This window comes from Eublepharis macularius, chromosome 11 (genome assembly GCF_028583425.1).
Source record: "Eublepharis macularius isolate TG4126 chromosome 11, MPM_Emac_v1.0, whole genome shotgun sequence".
Taxonomy (NCBI): domain Eukaryota; kingdom Metazoa; phylum Chordata; class Lepidosauria; order Squamata; family Eublepharidae; genus Eublepharis; species Eublepharis macularius.
The window spans coordinates 10,802,477-10,821,736 of NC_072800.1; the positions used below are offsets into that span (position 1 = coordinate 10,802,477).

At 46.7% G+C, this 19,260-nt stretch overlaps 1 protein-coding gene across 1 annotated transcript in view; it reads right to left on the minus strand.

Moving 5' to 3' along the window:
* Positions 1-2,358: 2,358 nt before the first annotated feature.
* Positions 2,359-19,260, minus strand: part of SLC9A3 (solute carrier family 9 member A3) — a 79,506-nt gene continuing 62,604 nt past the window's right edge. The window contains exons 9-17 of the mRNA XM_054991718.1: positions 17,501-17,571; positions 15,973-16,102; positions 13,362-13,477; positions 10,896-11,025; positions 9,804-9,980; positions 7,999-8,056; positions 6,084-6,191; positions 4,593-4,836; positions 2,359-2,929 (exon numbers count right to left, since the gene is read on the minus strand). Of these exons, the coding sequence (XP_054847693.1) occupies positions 2,926-2,929; positions 4,593-4,836; positions 6,084-6,191; positions 7,999-8,056; positions 9,804-9,980; positions 10,896-11,025; positions 13,362-13,477; positions 15,973-16,102; positions 17,501-17,571 (1,038 nt within the window). The 3' untranslated portion in view covers positions 2,359-2,925. The remainder of the gene's footprint in view (positions 2,930-4,592; positions 4,837-6,083; positions 6,192-7,998; positions 8,057-9,803; positions 9,981-10,895; positions 11,026-13,361; positions 13,478-15,972; positions 16,103-17,500; positions 17,572-19,260) is intronic.

The following is a 19,260-nucleotide window of genomic DNA, read 5'->3' on the forward strand; positions in this document are numbered from 1 at the left end:
TAGTGATTGAGTGGAGTGCAAGTGGAGTGCAAGTGGACAGGGAGGAATACACATGAGTCTGTTCACTTGCCATTCAAGTGTCATTCGTCACTTCTAGCTTGGCCCCAAGTCCACTAAAAATGAATTTAGAAGGGGTTTAACTTGATGATTACACTGTTTGCAAGGGATTACCTCTGTATTCAAGGTGAGCCATGTCAGATTATTTCTTCTGTTTCAGAATTGCTCTGACATCTGCATGATTTACCTGTACTGTAGTAGAGAATAGAATTCATTTGGAAAATGAGATCTATTTTGCTATCTAGGGTGGGCACCTATTTTGTCATTGCTTCAGAAAAACTCTTATAGGCACATTTCTATTCAGTCACAAAGTTGGCCCTGAATGGAAATAGAAGCCACACACACACACACACACACATCCAAACTGTCAGTTTACAGTACTATGAGGTGACCTGAGCTGTCATGGCACTTAAATGAGTTGTCAAATACAGAAACCAGCAACACTTGAGGAAACCATAATCTCAAAAATGTTGACCACACAGAACTAATTTGGTGAGATTCTTTAAGAGTGCCATCCTACGCAGAATCAGAAAGAGTCCAGTAGCACCTACAGACTACTACAGACTAACAGGGCTAACTCCTCTGGATCCTACGCAGTTACACCTGCCTAGACCCACTGATTTCAAACAGCTTAGACAGGAGTAACTCTGCATAGGATGGCACTGTAAGTCATCCAATAACACATTTAATTTGCTCTGGATGAGACTTATATGAAATAGATGCTTTATGAAAATGAAATGCTTGGGGTGGGGCACACTGAAGATCTATACAATTTTTAAATAAACATTCTTTAATACCCTGCAATATTGATTGTAGAAAACAGAGAATTAAACTGCCACAGATAAATTAGTGGTTCACACATGATAATATTTTACAATAGGAAAATATATCTTCTTAACTATCTCAGTTGATACAAAAAGGCACTAATCCATTACAACCAGAATAGATTTCTGCTGCCCCTTTTTGTGTTTGTAATTAAAATATGGCATAGGGAACTGTTTTAAAATGGTCAGGGATTCCAGAACTTGGACCAAGAACTCCAGGGTCCGAGGGTGGAACCTGGCCTAGTGGGCTAATGTGGATGAAGTACGCTCTGACCTGCAAGCCTACTTCTGGGGCAGAAGGGACAGAGAAATGTGCAATATCTAGTGTGCAATATCTAGTATGTGCAGCCTTTGGATTGGCCAGGCTTAATGTAAAAACCGCAAGCCTGGCTTCTGCTAAGAGAGCAGTGCTCAGTCTGCTGATTATGAGCTCCTACACCCATTCCTGGCCTAGATTTGGGTGCAGCTGCCCACAGTCCCAGCTTGGCCCTAACAACCACCACCTGCTTCCTTATCCAGTTTCAGAAATCTTCCTATCACACACTGCACCACCGTGCAGCCCCAGCTGAGGGAGACCGACCCGAGGGGTGGAGGCCCCAAAGGTGCCAGTCCAGAAGTCACCATATTCCAGCCTTCTGGCCAGCTGGCTGATGGGTGCAGGGGGGGGGTGGCCTCTGTCCCCCACAGCAGCAGTGGATCAGCAAACCATCTCCCAAGCGTGGGCAGCGTAAACAAAGCCATGGGAGCACAGGGACCTTCTGGCGAATGTGAAGGGGTGGTGGTGGGGGGGGGGTGGCTGAGAGAGCGATGGAGGTCTCGAGAAGGCTGCCAAAGAGCGAGCCTGAGGCTCCCAAGAAAGGGTGCGGGATAGAAGCTGGGGGGTGGGTGGAGAAAGCGAGGAGAAGAGCGAGAGTGGCTGAAAGAAGCCAGCCAGGGAGACCAAGGAAGGGATTGGAGGGAGGCAAGAGAGCAAGGGAAGGAAGCTGAAAGAGAGGAGAAGGTGGAAAAGGAGGGGAGGCAGCGGAAGAAGAGGCTGGAGTACCAACTGGCTTAGTGGGGAAGAGGAGGCAGCACTGGAGGCGTCAGAGGGGAGGCAGGTGCAGGCCAACACCTTGAATTTGCCATCAGTAAAGGCTCGCAGATCTGCAGTTCTCCGCTGAGCGACTATTGCGCGTAGCCATGGAATGGAGGCCTAACATGCCCTGCCCCTGGGCAGGAGCCACACACCCCTCTGGAAAGAAGACTGGATTTATTTATTCACTTATTGCATCCTGTCTTTTCTCAGTGCTCACTCTTCGATTCCTTCACTGCGAACTGGGGACGGCTGTTACATCGTCAGCTGAACAGAGAGTACAGTATTTCTAAAAAGACATTGCACAAAACAGTACAGCTTTAATACGAACTCCATATAATTCTCTCTCCCACACACTCACTCACTCACTCACTCACTCATTCACTTGTTTATCTGATTCAAGTCAAGAGTTACAGCTGGGTTTCTTCCTGTTCCCAAGGATACGGAGGGAAGTGAAATGAGGCTGGAAGAGAGGCCAGCTTCTGAAGTTTGGGTCGCTGCACTGGCTTCGGCCTGTGGAAAGAGCGCCGACTCTGTACCCGTCTGGCTGCTGCAGACCTGTAGTGCGGTTGTGTGTTCAGTGGCCAGTTCTTCTCGCGGGTGTTCCAAAAGACAGGCCCCTCTTGCCCTCTGGCCTCAGGAATGGAATGTTCCAGAAGTGAATTCACTGGCTCATAGCTTGTTTCAGTACAGTAACTTGTATTTAAATGTGCTTGATCACTTGTACTCGAGGTTGCCTGCCAGCGGAGGTCAGGTGGCTCCCAGCGAGGAGGAGTCAAATACTCCGAGAACGTGAAACTGCTCTCCTCCTCCAAAGGCGCATAGTCATTTTGCCAAGGCCCCGGAAGGCACACTGGAACAAAGCTGAGGCGTTCCTCTGGCAAATAAGAGTCTGGTTTGGTTTGTTCGTATTCCCAAGAGGGGAGCATTTCATCAGAGGAATATCCTGACACTGCAGCACCAAAAGTTAAGTCACCTGTTGCGGCAAAAATTGGGAAATCAGAATGCAGTTCTCTTATAATGTGCCCCCCAATTCAGTAAAGAGTGGCTCATTTTCAACAGTAATCTCCCCAGGGGCTCTTTGATCACTGTGGTCTGCTTGAAGGCAGTGCCACTTTTGCAGGGCATGAGATCGGCCGCTAGATCTTCTATCCAGTGGAGAACGGGAGGGAAAGACTACCCGAGTGCCAGCATCTCTTTGGGATTTCTTATTTTTGAGCGCCACCAAGTGGCCACATAGCTTAGTTTACAGTGGAAATATTTATACGTATATTTGAGGAAGGATCCGGGGGCTTCCCATGTCTGCATCCATCCCTCTCTCTCCCAGCCCTGGGTATGGATCACATGAGCTGTGGAGCTTGAGGCACTTCATTCGGGGGGGGGGAGGGCTGACTGGGGTTGCTGAACTCCTGTTTGCCCCATGATGCCATTCTACATGTCGACAGGAGGAAGAGGAGAGAAGGGCTCCGTTAAACCAACCAGAAAGTGCCGCACGTGGGCATAGTTCTCATAGAGAACTGAGCCATGCTTTCATTTTGTTAAATTTTAAAAGAAATAACAGGTGTATGTATATCTATAAAACCAAATTATTAATAATGGGACAAATGTTTACATTCAAACAAACTGTCATGCTTCTAGGCAAAACCACAACTTTGGGCTAACCTTCATTTCAAAGCCCCCACATAGCTTCCTGATGACCCACCACAGGACACAACATTTCTCAGCCCCCTGCCCTATTGCATATCAATCCAAAGAAACGTTGTGAAAAAAGGAAAGGCAGCTTAGGAGGAAGAAAGAGGAAGAGAGAAGCCGAGGAAGGAACAACTTCCAAAGAAAAGAGATGCTGTCCGTGTGCGAAGGGAGGCGGAAGAGGTCTGGCTCAGCCGTGCATGGCAGCAGCAGCTTCCCTGGAGGAAGGGGTCTCTTTGTACTAGTACAAGAACCTGCAGCATGAGCTTTGTCCAGGGCTTTTTTTCCGGGAAAAGAGGTGGTGGAACTCAGTGGGTTGCCCTTGGAGAAAATGGTCACCTGGCTGGTGGCCCCGCCCCCGATCTCCAGACAGAGGGGAGTTGAGATTGGCGCTGCTTGGCGGCGCGGAGGGCAATCTCGACTCCCCTCTGTCTGGAGATCAGGGGGCGGGGCCACCAGCCATGTGACCATTTTCAAGAGGTTCCGGAACACCGTTCCACCGCGTTCCCCCTGAAAAAAAGCCCTGACTTTATCTCATTATCAGGACTTTCTAAAGGAAAAGGGCTCTTGAGCATGAAAATACCGAAGTATCACCCGCTTTGAGGCTGACACACTTTTAAAGATCGGTTCAGATATATTTTTTTTCTTGGTTCTGGAATACAAAATGCTAAAGTTAGTGCCAGAAGTGACTAAAGAGATTAAAAGGAGGGAAAGGCTCTAAAGCGTTTAGATGTTAGTTTGCAGGGAATTTGTAAAATCAAAGGGAGCTGGTAAAATTTAAGGACCAGCATAAAAAAAAAATTAAGGGCCTGCTCAGAGTGCAGAATGAAGAAGGTTGGCTATCAAGTGTAGAAGCCCAAGGAGGAAACGTAAGAATAGCAATTTGCAGGTTAGATGGAGACTACAGAGAGACTGAAAAGTGGAGACAACCAGCATGTTTAAAACATTACATGGGTGCTGACTCTGGGAGGAAGGTTCGGGGCCGTTCTTCAGGGCAGTCAACTTGCAAAAAGGAATCTATGGATCGACTGCTGAGTCGGAAGGGGGCCAGCCGCTGGAAGTTGTTTGGAGAATACGGAATCTGCACTTGAGCCCTTGGGGACGGCACTACCGTCTCTTCGGAGGACAGCCAAGGAGGAAACCTCATGGGGGCGCTTTGTTCGATGTCAGCTGAAAATACTGGATTATCAATTCCTATAAAAAGTCCATGAGTAACAAATTCAGTGGTTGAGTAAAGAGATGTGTTCCTCAGTAGTCCGCAAGGCCATTGGCTCGCTGCAGCTGCCAGGTGGAAATGAGCAAGGCAGAACTCGGTCAGGCCCAGGGCTTTTTTTCAGCAGGAACGTGGTGGAACGGAGTTCCGGAACCTCTTGAAAATGGTCACATGGCTGGTGGCCCCGCTCCCTGATCTCCAGACAGAGGGGAGTTGAGATTGCCCTCCACGCCACATCAATCTAAACTCCCTTCTGTCTGGAGATCAGGGGGCGGGGCCACCAGCCATGTGACCATTTTCTCCGAGGGCAACCCACTGAGTTCCACCACCTCTTTTCCCAGAAAAAAAAAAGCCCAGGTCAGGCCACTTACGAGTCTGGCTCACCTTGCAGTTCAGAAGGCTCGCCTCAGGTGACTGAATTTAAATTAGAACAGGAAGCAGGTAGAGAGCAAGTCAGCCTATGACTTCATCTGGCCTCGTTTAGTCCACTTTCCCCCAAGCGTCTTTTGACTGGAGGTGCCATGGATGGAGCCTGGGCCTTCCCGACAGAGATACGCTTCCCCACTCAGCCAGGGGTCCACCCACAAAGGTGCTTTCAAGTTACCCAAAAGTGACAAATCAAGACAGTTCATAGTTTCATTAATTCTGGTTTATCTCATTAAAAATGGGAACTCCCTTCCCCTCTCCGAACAACAGAAGTATGCCTCCTCTACCGGCAAGAATACTGTTAAAAGAGTTAAGAACAGATAACCTGTTTATATTGGTACAGACCTTTTCATTACCCAGATCTTTGACAGGCATCTTTTGACGCGGTCTGTCTAAAATCAGACCAGTTCTGTACTTTTTAACTCTTTTGTGGCACAAAGCACTTTCTCCCTTCTAATGACAGAATGAATGCGGAAAATCAAATTTTGTTTGAGTTTGCACAATGCAGTGCTACAATTTTTCCAGTTCACTATGAAATCCAAATCCTCGCTCCTTTGGAGAACTGAAAAGTTGAAGTTTTGCAGCCCCGAGAACTAAGTTTGGTGCCCAGAACTCTGGTTCACAAAGTTTATGCCAGTGGACTGAAAATACGTTTGACTCCAGATATGAAAAACCCTACGCAATTTTTCATTTCGGTGGCCATTATTACATCACAAATCTTCACCCAATCATGATCAGAACCTGAACTGACACAGTACCTTGAGAATACTGTAGAACAAAAATCCCATATTGATTTCCTTACCACTTGTATCTGTGAAATTCTGCCGGGTGACATTAGCTAGGAAATCCATTGCCCGCCCTGCCTGGAGATGTTCATAAGCATTCTCTTCAGCTTCACAAATCTCTGTTTCTGAAAGGAAAAAAGATGAGATTCATCACTAAACTGTATGATTATACTGATGTATCTTCCAAAGAAATGTACTGTAGATCTTTGACAAGTTATCCAAATCAGCTTTAAAACTGCTGGCGTGCTTAAAACTGAAGAGTCATATGGACTAAGCCACTGGTGAAGTATGAGAATGATTTGGGCCTTGTCATGTCCCTTCCCCTTTGACAGAAGCCTTCCCTGGAGAACTGGCTGTTGCAGAAATTGGTTTCTCCAAGCAAATCCACGGAGTGCCGTTCCCGGTGGTTTTGTTTGTGTTTTCTATCTATCAAAGAGCAGGGTTTTGTATGTGTTTAATATTGTTTTCTTGTTATTTGGATATCTGTAGTTTGCATGTGGATAACCAAGGACAGAAATGGGAGGGCTGAGTGGGAGGGAGGGGTGAGCCTTTATTAATGACATGAAATCCCTGATCTTGCAGGAAAATAAGGGGGGGGACAAGCCTCTACATCCTTTACAGATGCGCAGACAACATGTGGTTGGATTAGGCTGAGCATGGCCCGGGCAGCTGTTTTGCACCCGTATCACTGGCAGTTCCCTTCTGCTTGGGAGATCTGACAGCCCTCCTATCCATCTTTTTCTTGCTGCTGGACAGGTAAAGAGGGAAGGGGGAGGCTGTGATTAGTCATTAAAAGGCTAACTCAGACAGCCCCTGAGCAAAGGGAGACATTAGCACAAAGTTAATGCATTGTACCCTGCAAAGCTCCCTGTGCTACACACCACTCTTAAGTACAAGTAAGATTTTATTTATGTTACTTATAGTCCACCTTTCTTGGTGAGACTCACACATCCAACTCTACCAGTGTGGCTGTCTCTCTCGGTGCTAGTCTCCTTAGACCAGCCCACTTGTTGCAGCAGAAATAAATGGATTTAGGGATTTGTCTCTTAGAGAAGCATTAACTGTCATCGCATTAATAACCTTACATTGCGGGCAGCTGTGTTATACCTAAAAATCAACAGCATATACACACACAGTATGCTCATTTGGGCTCCAGTTCAACTATTAAACAAGGGCATTTCTATAAAGATAACAGAGCTATATTATAACAGAATGGTTCAGAAAGGTGCTTTTATAAAGAGGACAGAACAGTGGACTGTGCCACTGTGTATAAAACATGTTAACTGTTTGCGGGATGTATTTTCTTGCTCTCACTGCATAGTTCTATGTATTTTCTGTGTTGTATGACAACGTATCTAATACTTCATGCTTTGTTTCAGATTTCTGTAATCTTTGTCCTACTACATTGCTTATTTTATGTTTCATCCTATGGATTACATTGATTTAACCTACGTAATCCACCTTGAGTCTCAGTGAAAAGGCAGACTAATTAAACAAAATGAAATATTAAGACTAGTGCAACGAGCGAATGTTAAAGTAAACATCAGCAGGGCTTTTTTTCACCAGGAACACAGTGGAACGGAGTTCCAGAATATCTTGAAAATGGTCACATGGCTGGTGGCCCCGCCCCCTGATCTCCAGACAGAGGGGAGTTGAGATGGCCCTCCACAGCGTGGCACGGAGGGCAATCTGAACTCCCCTCTGTCTGGAGATCAGGGGGTGGGGCCACCAGCCATGTGACCATTTTCTCCTAGGGCAACCCACTGAGTTCCACCACCTCTTTTCCTAGAAAAAAAGCCCTGAACATCAGTATTCATGTGGGAAAGAGTCATCAAGAGGAAAGCCTGCACCTGCAGCAGGAGCCAAATTTTTGTCCCCGCTAACCCTTCAAAAGATACAGTTAGCTCCTATTTTTTCAACAACGCAACTTACCTTTCTCCTTTATGGCTTCTGTATACAGGTTTCCATTTGGTATGACGTTACTGTTTTTCTGAGATGAATAAAATGAGAGGTAAACATCTTTTTCACTGTCCAGAACATAAAAGCAGATTAAGAAGATATATTTCAGCAGATCCACATATTCCAGAATGAAATAGAATGTAGGCTTTCACGTGGCACATGGCAGAAAAGCACGGTCAGGCTTACGTTGTACTTCCTCGCTAAAACAGCCACCCCAGGAAAAGAGATCCATTTATTCTGTTATATAAAAGATGAACAGGGCTGCTCCCCCCGACCCTGGCAACATAAGCTAACGCATGCGTCGTCATTCATAGACTACAAGAGGTCACCCCCTCTACCCTGTCACCGCTCAGGAGATGCAGATATTCCACAGCAGAGACTCTGAGCTATAAACGGTGCTTCCAGGCCCGTTTTCACACTGCTTACCGGCCATGGAACATTGCGCGAAGCTCCCGGAACAACAGCGTCTTCCTGGCGCGATTTCGCACGAGAACTGCTGTTCTCGTGTGAAATCACGCCAGGAAGACGCTGTCGTTCTGGGAGCTTCGCGCAATGTTCCATGGCCGGTAAGCAGTGTAAAAACAGCACACGTCAGAAGGTGGCGACTGCAACAGCTGAGTCTATGCCTGCTTTCTCAGTGGTAAGTCCTACAGAATTGAATGGGGTCTATTCTCAAAGAAGTGTGGCGATAGACGGCAGGCACGGCTGTATAGTATCTCTCTAGTTCAGTTAAATCCTGCCCTTCTAACTAAGGAGCTGAGGACACCACATAATTCTCTCTTCCCGATTTTATCCTCTCAACAGCCTGTGAGGTGTGTGTGAAAGAAGCTTCAAGGCAGGGCTGCCATCCCCCTACTACTGAAACGGAGATCTCCCACCCCCAGCCCTGCCCCCTCCCTTCCCACTCACCAGGCTGGTGGGGGCAAAACACGCATGCACTTCCACTTCTGTATCACGCTGGAAAATGCTGTCGTCGCATGCAGTGGAAGCTACAGGTTGCAGTGGGGGAGAAATTGGCTAAAAAATGCCCAAAAGCTTAGTGTGTGTGTGGAGATTTTAGCAAATCACTCTCCCAGCACAGAATTCTGTGTTGAGCCAACAAATGACGTCATTTCCCAGCATGATGGGTGAGCATGAAAGTGATGTGCAGGAGGTAAGTTCCCTCTGGCCCCTGCCTCTCACTCCCATTTGATACTGGGGGACTTAGCAACCCTATCTACAGCCCAGTCAGGACTAATGCAGGACCCTGGTCTCAGGTTTGACTAAGAGCTCAGGGTTTGAAGAAATACATTTATTTCTAAAATAAGTGGGAAAGGAGGCAATAATACTGCACTCAATAAGGGGTGGTGGTGGTGGAATACACACAGCACTTTTCTTCCTGCGATGAGGCATCCAGTTGGAGCTTCCACACTTCACCCCACGACCCAATACCAACCAGCAGGGCTTTTTTTCAGCGGGAACGCGGTGGAATGGAGTTCTGGAACGTCTTGAAAATGGTCACATGGCTCCAGACAGAGGGGAGTTGAGATTGCCCTCCGCGCCGCCGAGTGGTGCGGAGGGCAATCTCAACTCCCCTCTGTCTGGAGATCAGGGGGCGGGGCCACCAGCCATGTGACAATTTTCTCCGAGGGCAACCCACTGAGCTCCACCACCTCTTTCCCCAGAAAAAAGGCCCTGCCAACCAGAGCCACAGGAAACCCTCCCATGGGCAGGGAGACTCTCCACTTCCTTTCCCTTTGCCAACATTAGTGAAACGACGGCTAAAGCTTCGCTCTTACTCTTTTCTGGCCTCGGTCTCTCTTGTGGATCTTGTTCAGCTTTTTGGTGTGGTTGAGGCCTAGCTTGGTGCTCTTGAACGACTCCAGGCGTTTCCTCATGGTTCTCTGGAAAATCTCCCTGTTCTGCTTATCTTCTTCACTGGGAGCTATTTCATGACGGCTGTAAATATGTTTTTGCTGGAGCCGAGAAGGGGAAAAAAAGAGGAGAAATCCCTGACGTCCAGGACAAAGACACCCAGCTAGAAAAGCTGGCTTCTTGCCACCTTATTTTTAATTGTTTGTTATTCCCTTTCACTGAATCTTGACTTAGGGCTCCAAAGAACAATGAGGATTTAAAAAAAAATAATGCTAATGCCACTGTGTCGAAAAGTTGGAATTATTGAGAAAGGCTAGGTAGGTCCACAGTTAATTTACCTTCACAAAATAAGAAACTGGGGGACACACAAAGCTGATCCCTCAAAAGGAGGGAAAATCTCAGTCTGTACAGTCCATGCGTACATGCAGATTCTGAAATGAATGCAAAAGTAAATCCAAAAGAACCCAGCAGAGAATATTTTGCAACCTCCTGCTCGTACAGGATCGCAAAGAAGAAATGAGACAGGAAGTGTGAATGCCATGCTGTCACTCCCCCCATTTCGGGGGTCTGGGTTCCGATCCCGCACTCGGAAGACACACACATTTTCTTGCATTGGGAGTTTACACTCTCCTCCCGCCTCAGATGGAACTTCAGATCATCCATAGTGGCTTTCAAAGCACAGAGCGGGACCCTAACATGAGCAGAAGGAAAATGCTGTTCTGGAAAATACTTAGATTGCACGCCATGCAGTATGTCATATTGCCGTTCCACTTGCACAAGAAATTACACAAAGCTCTTGCAAAAGAACAGCTCTCAAGTGTGGGGTATAAAACAGCCCTTCCAAAGGCAGAGAACAGCCTGTGGATCCAAACAATGGACAGCTACTCATGTGAGACGAAAATCCATTTTTGAAACCGGATTCATTTGAATGGTTTCCCCTGGAACATTAAAAAACGGCATTGTTCTACCCCTCGGGTTCTGGATTTAAGTCACCCATCTGAGCAGCTCGTTCCTACCTCTTGCCTGGGCTTGTACAGATACTGCTGCAGAGTATGGTGCGTGAACATGTCCTCTGTGTCGCGGATGCTTTTTCTTCTCTGCTCTATTGCCTGCATATCAAGGCAGACGGAACTGGCAGTATCCCTCCTAGAGCAAAAGAAACAAAGATGGGAAATTAGGGTGTGTGTGAGGGGGGTGCTGTCCCCACTGCGCTCATCCAACAGAACTGGCAGGCTTGCAAACATTAAAACGCAGTGCGTGGAAGGAAGGGAGGGAAACATCCCTCCGTCACGTCGGCTCCCTTTGACTCCTGAAAAGAGACCCGCAGGTTTTCAAGAGCTGCACGGAAGGGCAGCCTTCAGGGCCAGCCCAGCAGGACAAGGGGATGAAGTTGTCCTCCCTCCTTAGTGGTGCTGTACATGCAGAACAGGAAGGCGGAGCTATTTCAGCTCCATGTCCCTCCTCGGTCTCCCTCAACTCCAGTTGCTGTTCCTCCACACGGCTCCTCTGCCTGATCTCTCCAAGGGTTGGAAAGAGCTACAGCTGTGAATGCAGCAGAACTACACCTTCGGCGCACAGAGTGGCCAGAGATAACCCTGATGCAACTGCCTGCCACAATTCCTTCGTAGCTCATGGTTTTGTATCTCAAAGAGGAAGCCCTGCTTATTAGGATCACAGAGCTGGAATAAAACTGCCCCGCTCTATGGCGTACTTGAATGCTTTCCTAGGAATCCTTGCACATAGAAAACTAGCACATATAGGTTCTAGCTTCTCCTTTGGCTCAATGTGCTAGTTTTCTATATGCAATATGCACTCCTCTCCACGGAAATCCTTAGTAAAAGGCAAAAGATTTATGCAATCTGAAATCACAAGATAATATAAATAAATATATATGACAGTTTAAATATATAGTTCTGCATATTCAGTCTGAAGTGATACAATCTAGGAAGTTCTGGACTGGTTAACACAAGTGGTACGATCCAGCCAGAGGCAAGCATTTGTTAATCCCATTGATCTGAATTAAGAGAATAAAAAGCAATCCAGGGAGACTGCAATCCCATGCAGATTTGAGAAGTCCATTTAAATCAACGCAGTTAGACTGGAGTAACTTGGCATAGGACAGCACCACAAATCTTCCCTGTTTTAAACAGTGGGATTTAACAGGGCTGGACTTGGGCTGCATTGTACCCAAAAGGTACTCTTCCCCCTCAGCTGCTGCTTTGTGCTGTGTTAATTTTCAAGTAGTTGATGAACACAGTGGTTAACTGGTTAGGCTGCAAATCAGCACTCTGCTGGTTCGACTCCTACTACCGCTATGAACCCAGCAGCTGGCCTTGGGTAAGCCCCTCCTCTCAGCCCCAGCTTCCCCACTGTATTGTGGGGATATTAACAACAATGACTTGTGCGCAGCTCCGAGCGGGCCTTTAATCTCTCTAGACAAGTGGTATATAAGCACAGCTGCTGCTATTGTTATTATTACCATCATCATCATCATCACTCCACTGTTAATCTCTGTATCTAGTTGTAAAGTGGCCGGCCCAGGTGTGGATGATGGAAGGAGCACAGCCAGGCCACCCACGGATAAGGTAGGGAGAATTGTTATGGTCAGGGGATCCCCACGTTGTGCAGAAAGAGAAGATTCTGTACATTAACCAAAACAAGGAAAAAGAAACAGGCCAGATTAGGACTGAGCAGGATCCAGGAGGGACAGCTGAGAGAATTATTGGGGGTGGGAGGAAGAGATGAGGGAATTGGCCTGCTCAAGAGCTTGGGAGCTTCTACAGCCTGACGGGCAAGATGGATGTGAACGGAAATGTCTTTTTCCAGTCTTTTATTTATTTCAGATAATACATTCAAACAGGGACACTTCTGAATTGCTTATCCTCCCATGGCCTGTGATGCCTCACAAGTCCCCAGCCTGTCTACTCTGACAGCAAAACCATCATGAAGGCAGGGGCAGGGGCCCTCCCACTGACACGGCAGGGACCCCTGTGGGAACTCTTAGACACGCAGGAAAATGTTAATTTGTGCCTTTAAAAAGAAGCTACTAAAAAAAAGAATGCCGAGGGGAGCTGAGAGTAAGGCAAAGAAAGAAAGAAAGAACAGAAGGAAGCAGGGAAACAGACCTGCATCAAGTGCCCCATTATTATCCTGGAGGGAGAGACTGGGGGCCAAGCTACAAGTGAGGAATGACACTGGAATGGCACGTGAACAGACTCACGTGTATTCCTCCCTGTTCACTTGCGCTCCACTTGCACTCCACTTGATGATCGAGTGGAATGCAAGTGGAGCACAACTGAACAGGGAGGAATACACGTGAGTCTGTTCACGTGCCATTCCAGTGTCATTCCTCACTTGTAGCTTGGCCCTGGGTCTTGAGGAGGGAAACCTCCTAATGTTTTATGCCCCACATAATTCCTTATGGGAACCCAGTTTATCAAACGGTATTCATAAAGTAGGGGCCAACGTTCTGCTTCACTTACAGTAACTGGGAGACAGAGGGTTCTCCGTTCATTTGATTAATAGTGCTGAAATCCACGTTGGCTGTGTTGTCAATGCTTGGAGAGCGGATGAATGCCAGAGAACCTCTTCGCTCTCCCTGGACAAGGAAAAACAAGACATTGGTGTGCAGGCTTTTTTTTTTTTACATGAAATGATAATGACTTTACATAAAAAGGAGTGAAGTTTTAAATGAATCCTTCAGGGCAAAGGGGAAAATGTAATTCCACTCTTCACTTTTCTGTGCAAGCTTTACCCACCTACAGCTATATAAAAAGTGGAGGTGGCGGGCGGTGTTTGTTTTAACCGTTGTTTATATAAATGACACTGAACTTATTTCCTGATTTCCATCGTGTAAATAACCATAATGAGCTTTTAAAGTCAGTGATTGCCGTGGTAACTGCACCTTAGTTTATGCAAATACTGTCCTTTTGCTGGGCTCAGGAGCACAAATTCCAGATCCGTGTGGAGTCCCTGCCAGTTTCTGCAGCAGAGATTCAAGAGTTCCTCCCCTGCCCATGCCACACCAGAAGTGTTAGAAGAAGTCACGCCGGCCACTAGCGCTCTCTTCTCAGGGCTTCCTTGCACTGTGTGAACACGTCTTTAACTAACTAGGTATAGTCCCAGGAGATGCTTTCTATAGTGGGACTGATTCTGAACTGAACACTTCAGTAGCGATTGGCATCAAAAGTAGATATTCAAAGCCTGAAGAAAACCACATGGGACGTGTGATCCAAGAGAATCTCACAGTGTTATAAACAGTAATCTTTGATCCCAATAAACGAGAAAATTAAACTTTCACAGAGGTTTGCTGTTCACGGCTGCTGATGGCACGTCTGAGCCTTCCTGGCTGCTGCTGGTGCCAAACAGCAAAGAGTAAATTACCACCTCATGTAACCTCTGTATTGCCTGGCATGCACACTGTATCTATCGCCTGGGCTCGATCCAGCCAACATCAGGCATTTTTAGGTCTGTGGCAAGCGCTCACTTTGATTAGCGAAATCTTAAAGAGCAGCTTAGCTGAACTGAACAACCTTCATACTGAGAAATGCATGAAGACAAACTTTTCTAACTATGAACTGCTGACCCTTGTGTGTCATGTACTTAACTGGATGGTCGTGAAGGTTCAATCACTGGCCTTCATCCAGAACAAGGGATCCAGTCCTTCACAGGTACCTGGTGCAAATTACCATCCTTTGGATTACTCTAACTAATCATAACTGAATGTTTACAAGCCACCAGGAAGCTTACCCAAACTTCGGATATTTTGGTTGTTGTGTGTTTTCCAGGCTGTATTGCCATGGTCTTGGCATTGTAGTTCCTCACGTTTCGCCCGCAGCTGTGGCTGGCATCTTCAGAGGTGTAGCACCAAAAGACAGAGATCTCTCAGTGTCACAGTGTGACTGTGACACTGAGAGATCTCTGTCTTTTGGTGCTACACCTCTGAAGATATCAGTCACAGCTGCGGGCGAAACGTCAGGAACTACAATGCCAAGACCACAGCAATACAGCCCGGAAAACCCACAACAACCATCGTTCTCTGGCCGTGAAAGCCCTCGACAATACATTGGGATATTTTGTTTATTAGCTTTTGGAAGAGTACGAAGCAGATTCTTCCCCCTGTGAAACACCCGCAGGGGTGCTTCGGCTGCATCCACCCAGCATGGCTGAGCTTCCTGTTTATTCTCCATTGGGAAGGACTAGGGGGGTCTAACTCCATTTGGGAAGATGCCTTGAACAAAGACATGGAGTCCCAAAAGACTCCGAGGGACCCTGCCTGGCCTGACGTCCTGGTTAAACAGTGAAGAAGAAAGTGAACGCATTTTCATTTTGATGCCTTCTGCAAGTATTTAGATATCTTCTGCTTCTTAAAATACCATGCAAATTTCTGATTTTCCTTTTTTTGGAAACAGCTTGCTGAATCTAGATTTGCGTTTTTGGGATATTTCACCTTCCACCTACCCGTACTGCCCTGCTATGCGATTATGTCATCATTCATACTGGAGTTATTTCCCTGTGTATGTGCATATGTGCGTGTAAACATGTGTGCTGTCAAGCAGCGACCAACTGATGGTGACTCCATCAAGGGGCTTTCAAGGAAAGCGAGAAGCAGAGGTGGTTTCCCATTTCCTTCCCCTGCAGAGTCTTCCTTGGTGGTCTCCCATCCAAGTACTGACCCTGCTTAGCTTCGCAGACCTGAAGAGATCGGGCTATACCACGCTGCGTTCCCCACCTGACTCCTTATCGAGGAAACATGTGTGCTGTTCATGTGCAAGCTGATGGCAGAAGTGCTGAACCCTCGTTTGATCAAAGAGAACCAAGTCTGAGTACAAGACTTTAAGCTTTCCAGCGCTCTGCTTGTTCCCAGCGATTTGGCTTCTCCAGAAAGTCTCATTAACAACCAGTCAGGCAGATGCCAAGCTCATTGAAATCAATGGGATAAAAAGGCTTACCCATGGTTAGATCATGTCCCATGGTTAGATCATGTCATGTTTAGCATATTACTAATGTGCTAAATTACTAAAGTTTAGCACATGAGACCCAAATCTAAACAAGGCAGCATCAGGTTTCATTCAGAATTATTTTTAGCCTTACCTCAGCCACGTAACTAATGGCATCTTTTAAGTTGAGCTCGCGGAAAACTTTAAGAATCTGGTCTCTTGTTTTCTGAGCAGACTGCCGCATCAGGACCTTGCTGAGGACTTTTCTGTCGAAGTTGGTCCATCTGATGATTTCAACAAACAGGATGTGGGGCAGGTATGAGATACATGGACATGCACACGGTTATTTAGGCGACCAAGGCTGGCACACCGCTTGAGCACGAAGAATGAATGCTGGGCAATGTCACAATCAAGAAAAAGAACTTTCTATTGATCAAACTACAGGCGTAACATGTGTCAGGGTTCCTCTAGCCCAAGTTTGTTGCAGTCAGTCACATATCGCACTAATTTCTCAAGATGTTGAGAGTTCTGAAAGAAGCAGCAGCAATTTTCTTGCATTTGCAAAGGGCAAGGAAAGTGCTGCTGCTGCTCTACACAAAGCTTTCCGAAGTGTTCCGAAATGCTTCGGAAAGCTTTGCTTCGGGCTTCCCTAATTGGCTCAGCAATGCTGAGGCCAATTCGGGAACCCTCGAATCTATACAAATCGGGCCCTATTCGGGTTAAAAACCCGAATAGGAAATCCGAAGCACGCACCCCTAATACAGACATCCTCTGAACCTTGTGACTGGTGGCAAAGCCCAGCTGGACAGGTGGCAGCATCAGAAACCAGCTTGGCTTGGCTTTCCCATGAAGGCAGCTTCCTTCTTCGTGGTGGAGAGTGCCCTCAAGTCATAGCTGATTTATGGCGACCACTGGTGGGGTTTTCATGGCAAGAAACTATCAGAGGTGGTTTGCCATTGCCTGCCTCTGCAACCCTGGTCTTCACTGGCGGTCTCTCATCTAATTACTAAGCAAGGCTAGCTTCTGAGATCGGAGAAGAATCAGGCTCACCTAGGCTATCCAGGTCAGGGCAGGTTCCTTCTTTACACACACTGAATATTGCACTTTCAATCCACTTTGAAACTGGATTTTACAATGTGAAAATGCAAAATCCACTTGTGAACAATTGCGAAAGTGCATTGGAAGTGCACTGAAAGTGCATTATTCAGTGTGCGTGAAAGTGTCAGCCTGTGGCCAACCATGATACACGAAGGCCATGAAAGACATTTTCAGTAGGGATATTCTACCACAGGAGCCCTTCAAATTTTTCTGTGAAGGACAACATTATAGTAGAAGATAATGGTAGTTTAGCTTTTAATTACCTCACAAGTTTACCTTTCCAAGCTGAGTTAAAACAAACCACAGCGTTTAGTGCTAATACGAAGGGGATTAGATATGCAAATTCTGAATTGTTTCTAGCGGGCACAGTTGATACAAAGATTTCAAAGAGTGGGAAGAATGCCAGCAATTCCAGGACCTGATAGCAAGAGTTTCCCCAAAGGGTGTCCGACTAGGGGCAACAACCTGTTTCGCCCACTTTGGGCCCTCCGATGAGCAAGCCGACCTTATTGTTCTCCTAGTGACCCTTTTCCATTCACTCTGAACTGTTCCATTCCATTAAGATAACTCCCAACTCCACTTACTTGTCCCTCATGTAATGGTGTCCTATTTGACCAGATATATCTTCAATAGCCGAAAGAATGTGGTCAAAGGCCTATGAAAACAAAGAACATAAAATCAGCCAGGGCTGGCTCATCACAGCCATTGCCCTAGGACAGCTTAAATGCAGACAGGAGCCAAGCCTGGACAGTGTACACACATCGGGGATAAAGCAATCCGCTTGATGAAGGTCACTATTGGTTTCAATGATATGCATGATCTGAATCTGGCACGACAACCGGGCACCTGGGACTTTGCTCCCTCCGATCGCTGACAACAAGGAGTGTGTCCAGGGGTGCCCCACAGGACTTTGGCATGACCAGAGTTCCCTCTGTGAGGTCTGCTCCCTGGGTGGTATCTAGTTTTGGTGGTATGCCGTTCTGAGTGGAGAGATGATGAAGACAGCAGGCAGAGGCCCTCAGTCCCAGGTAAGAAGCGGGTGTAAATTAGCGAGGAAGCCTCTGTGGGTCAGATTTGCACCTGGGTCTTTAAGAGCCTTGCAGGTTTACTTTTTAAAAAACCAGAACACTTCACTATCACAGCAGAGTAGTCTAAACAAATCCCCTCTGAATCCTGCCTCATTATCGGCAAAGACTGCTGGTCTATTCTTGTTTGGCTTGGCCTTTCCCTTTATCACATACCTTTCTCAGGGCCAAACTACATGCTACGAATTTTGACAAGTCAGGTCCAGCTTCCCTGGACGCGACTCGCTTTCCCCACAATCACACAGCAGCTGCAAAGGAAGGGATTTTCAAAGGCCACAAGGGACTGATTCGGCTCAGGACAGTGGCTCGGGGAGGAACTCTGCAGACCTGCCCTGCCCACGTTCATAACATGTAGTTTTGCCCTCAGAAACATATTGGCACAATTCGCAGGGGTCTTAACTCTGTGTTTGTGTGTATAACAGCCCAGATTTAATCTGCCGTGCCTCTGTGTAGCCTTTGAAAGCAGCTGCCAGAGTAGACTGTACTGAGAGAGATGGACAGATGACACGGTTTTATTACAAGGCAACATCGTCTATCAAACAAGACTCCAGCAGGGGAAACTGAGGCAGCTCTGGGGTTGTTACAACTGCATATAGATATGACACCACGCCTCCACTTGAAGCCAGCTGGGTGACTTCGGGTCAGTCACAGCTCTCTCAGAGCTCTCTCGGCCCCTCCCATCTCACAGGGTGATTGTTGTGGGGATAATAACAACATAAACCGCTCTGAGTGGGTGTTAAGTTGTCCTGAAGGGCGGTATATAAATCGAATGTTATTATATTATTATTATTGTGATTGGAGAGAGAATTTCTTTGATTAAAATTATTCATGCACTATCAATGATTTAAAAAGAGCCATACCTTGGGGAAGGTAATTCGTGCTTGCACACTGAAGGCAACAAAGTTTACCCCCTGCAACCTAAAATTCTGGTATCTGAATTCCTAGAGAGCAGGACCCTCAAGACTCAGCATGGCAGGTCCAGCCTAGCTAGTTTTTTCTGGAGCTGAACGCCGTCTTTTGAGCTAAACACCGAGTGGACACTGACTCCTGCATGTGCTTCTGTTTTCCACCATCAATACTAACATGTTTATGTTGGGTAGAGCCAAAAGCTCTGGCTGTCAGGAAAGGCACATCCAGCCAGTGCAGAAATATATTATAATGTCATTCTCTTACCACTGGTGGCTTTGGGTTGTTCATGAGCAGTAAAGATAAAATAATAGCTTAGGAAGGAACACAGGAACCTGCCTTACATTGCCAGA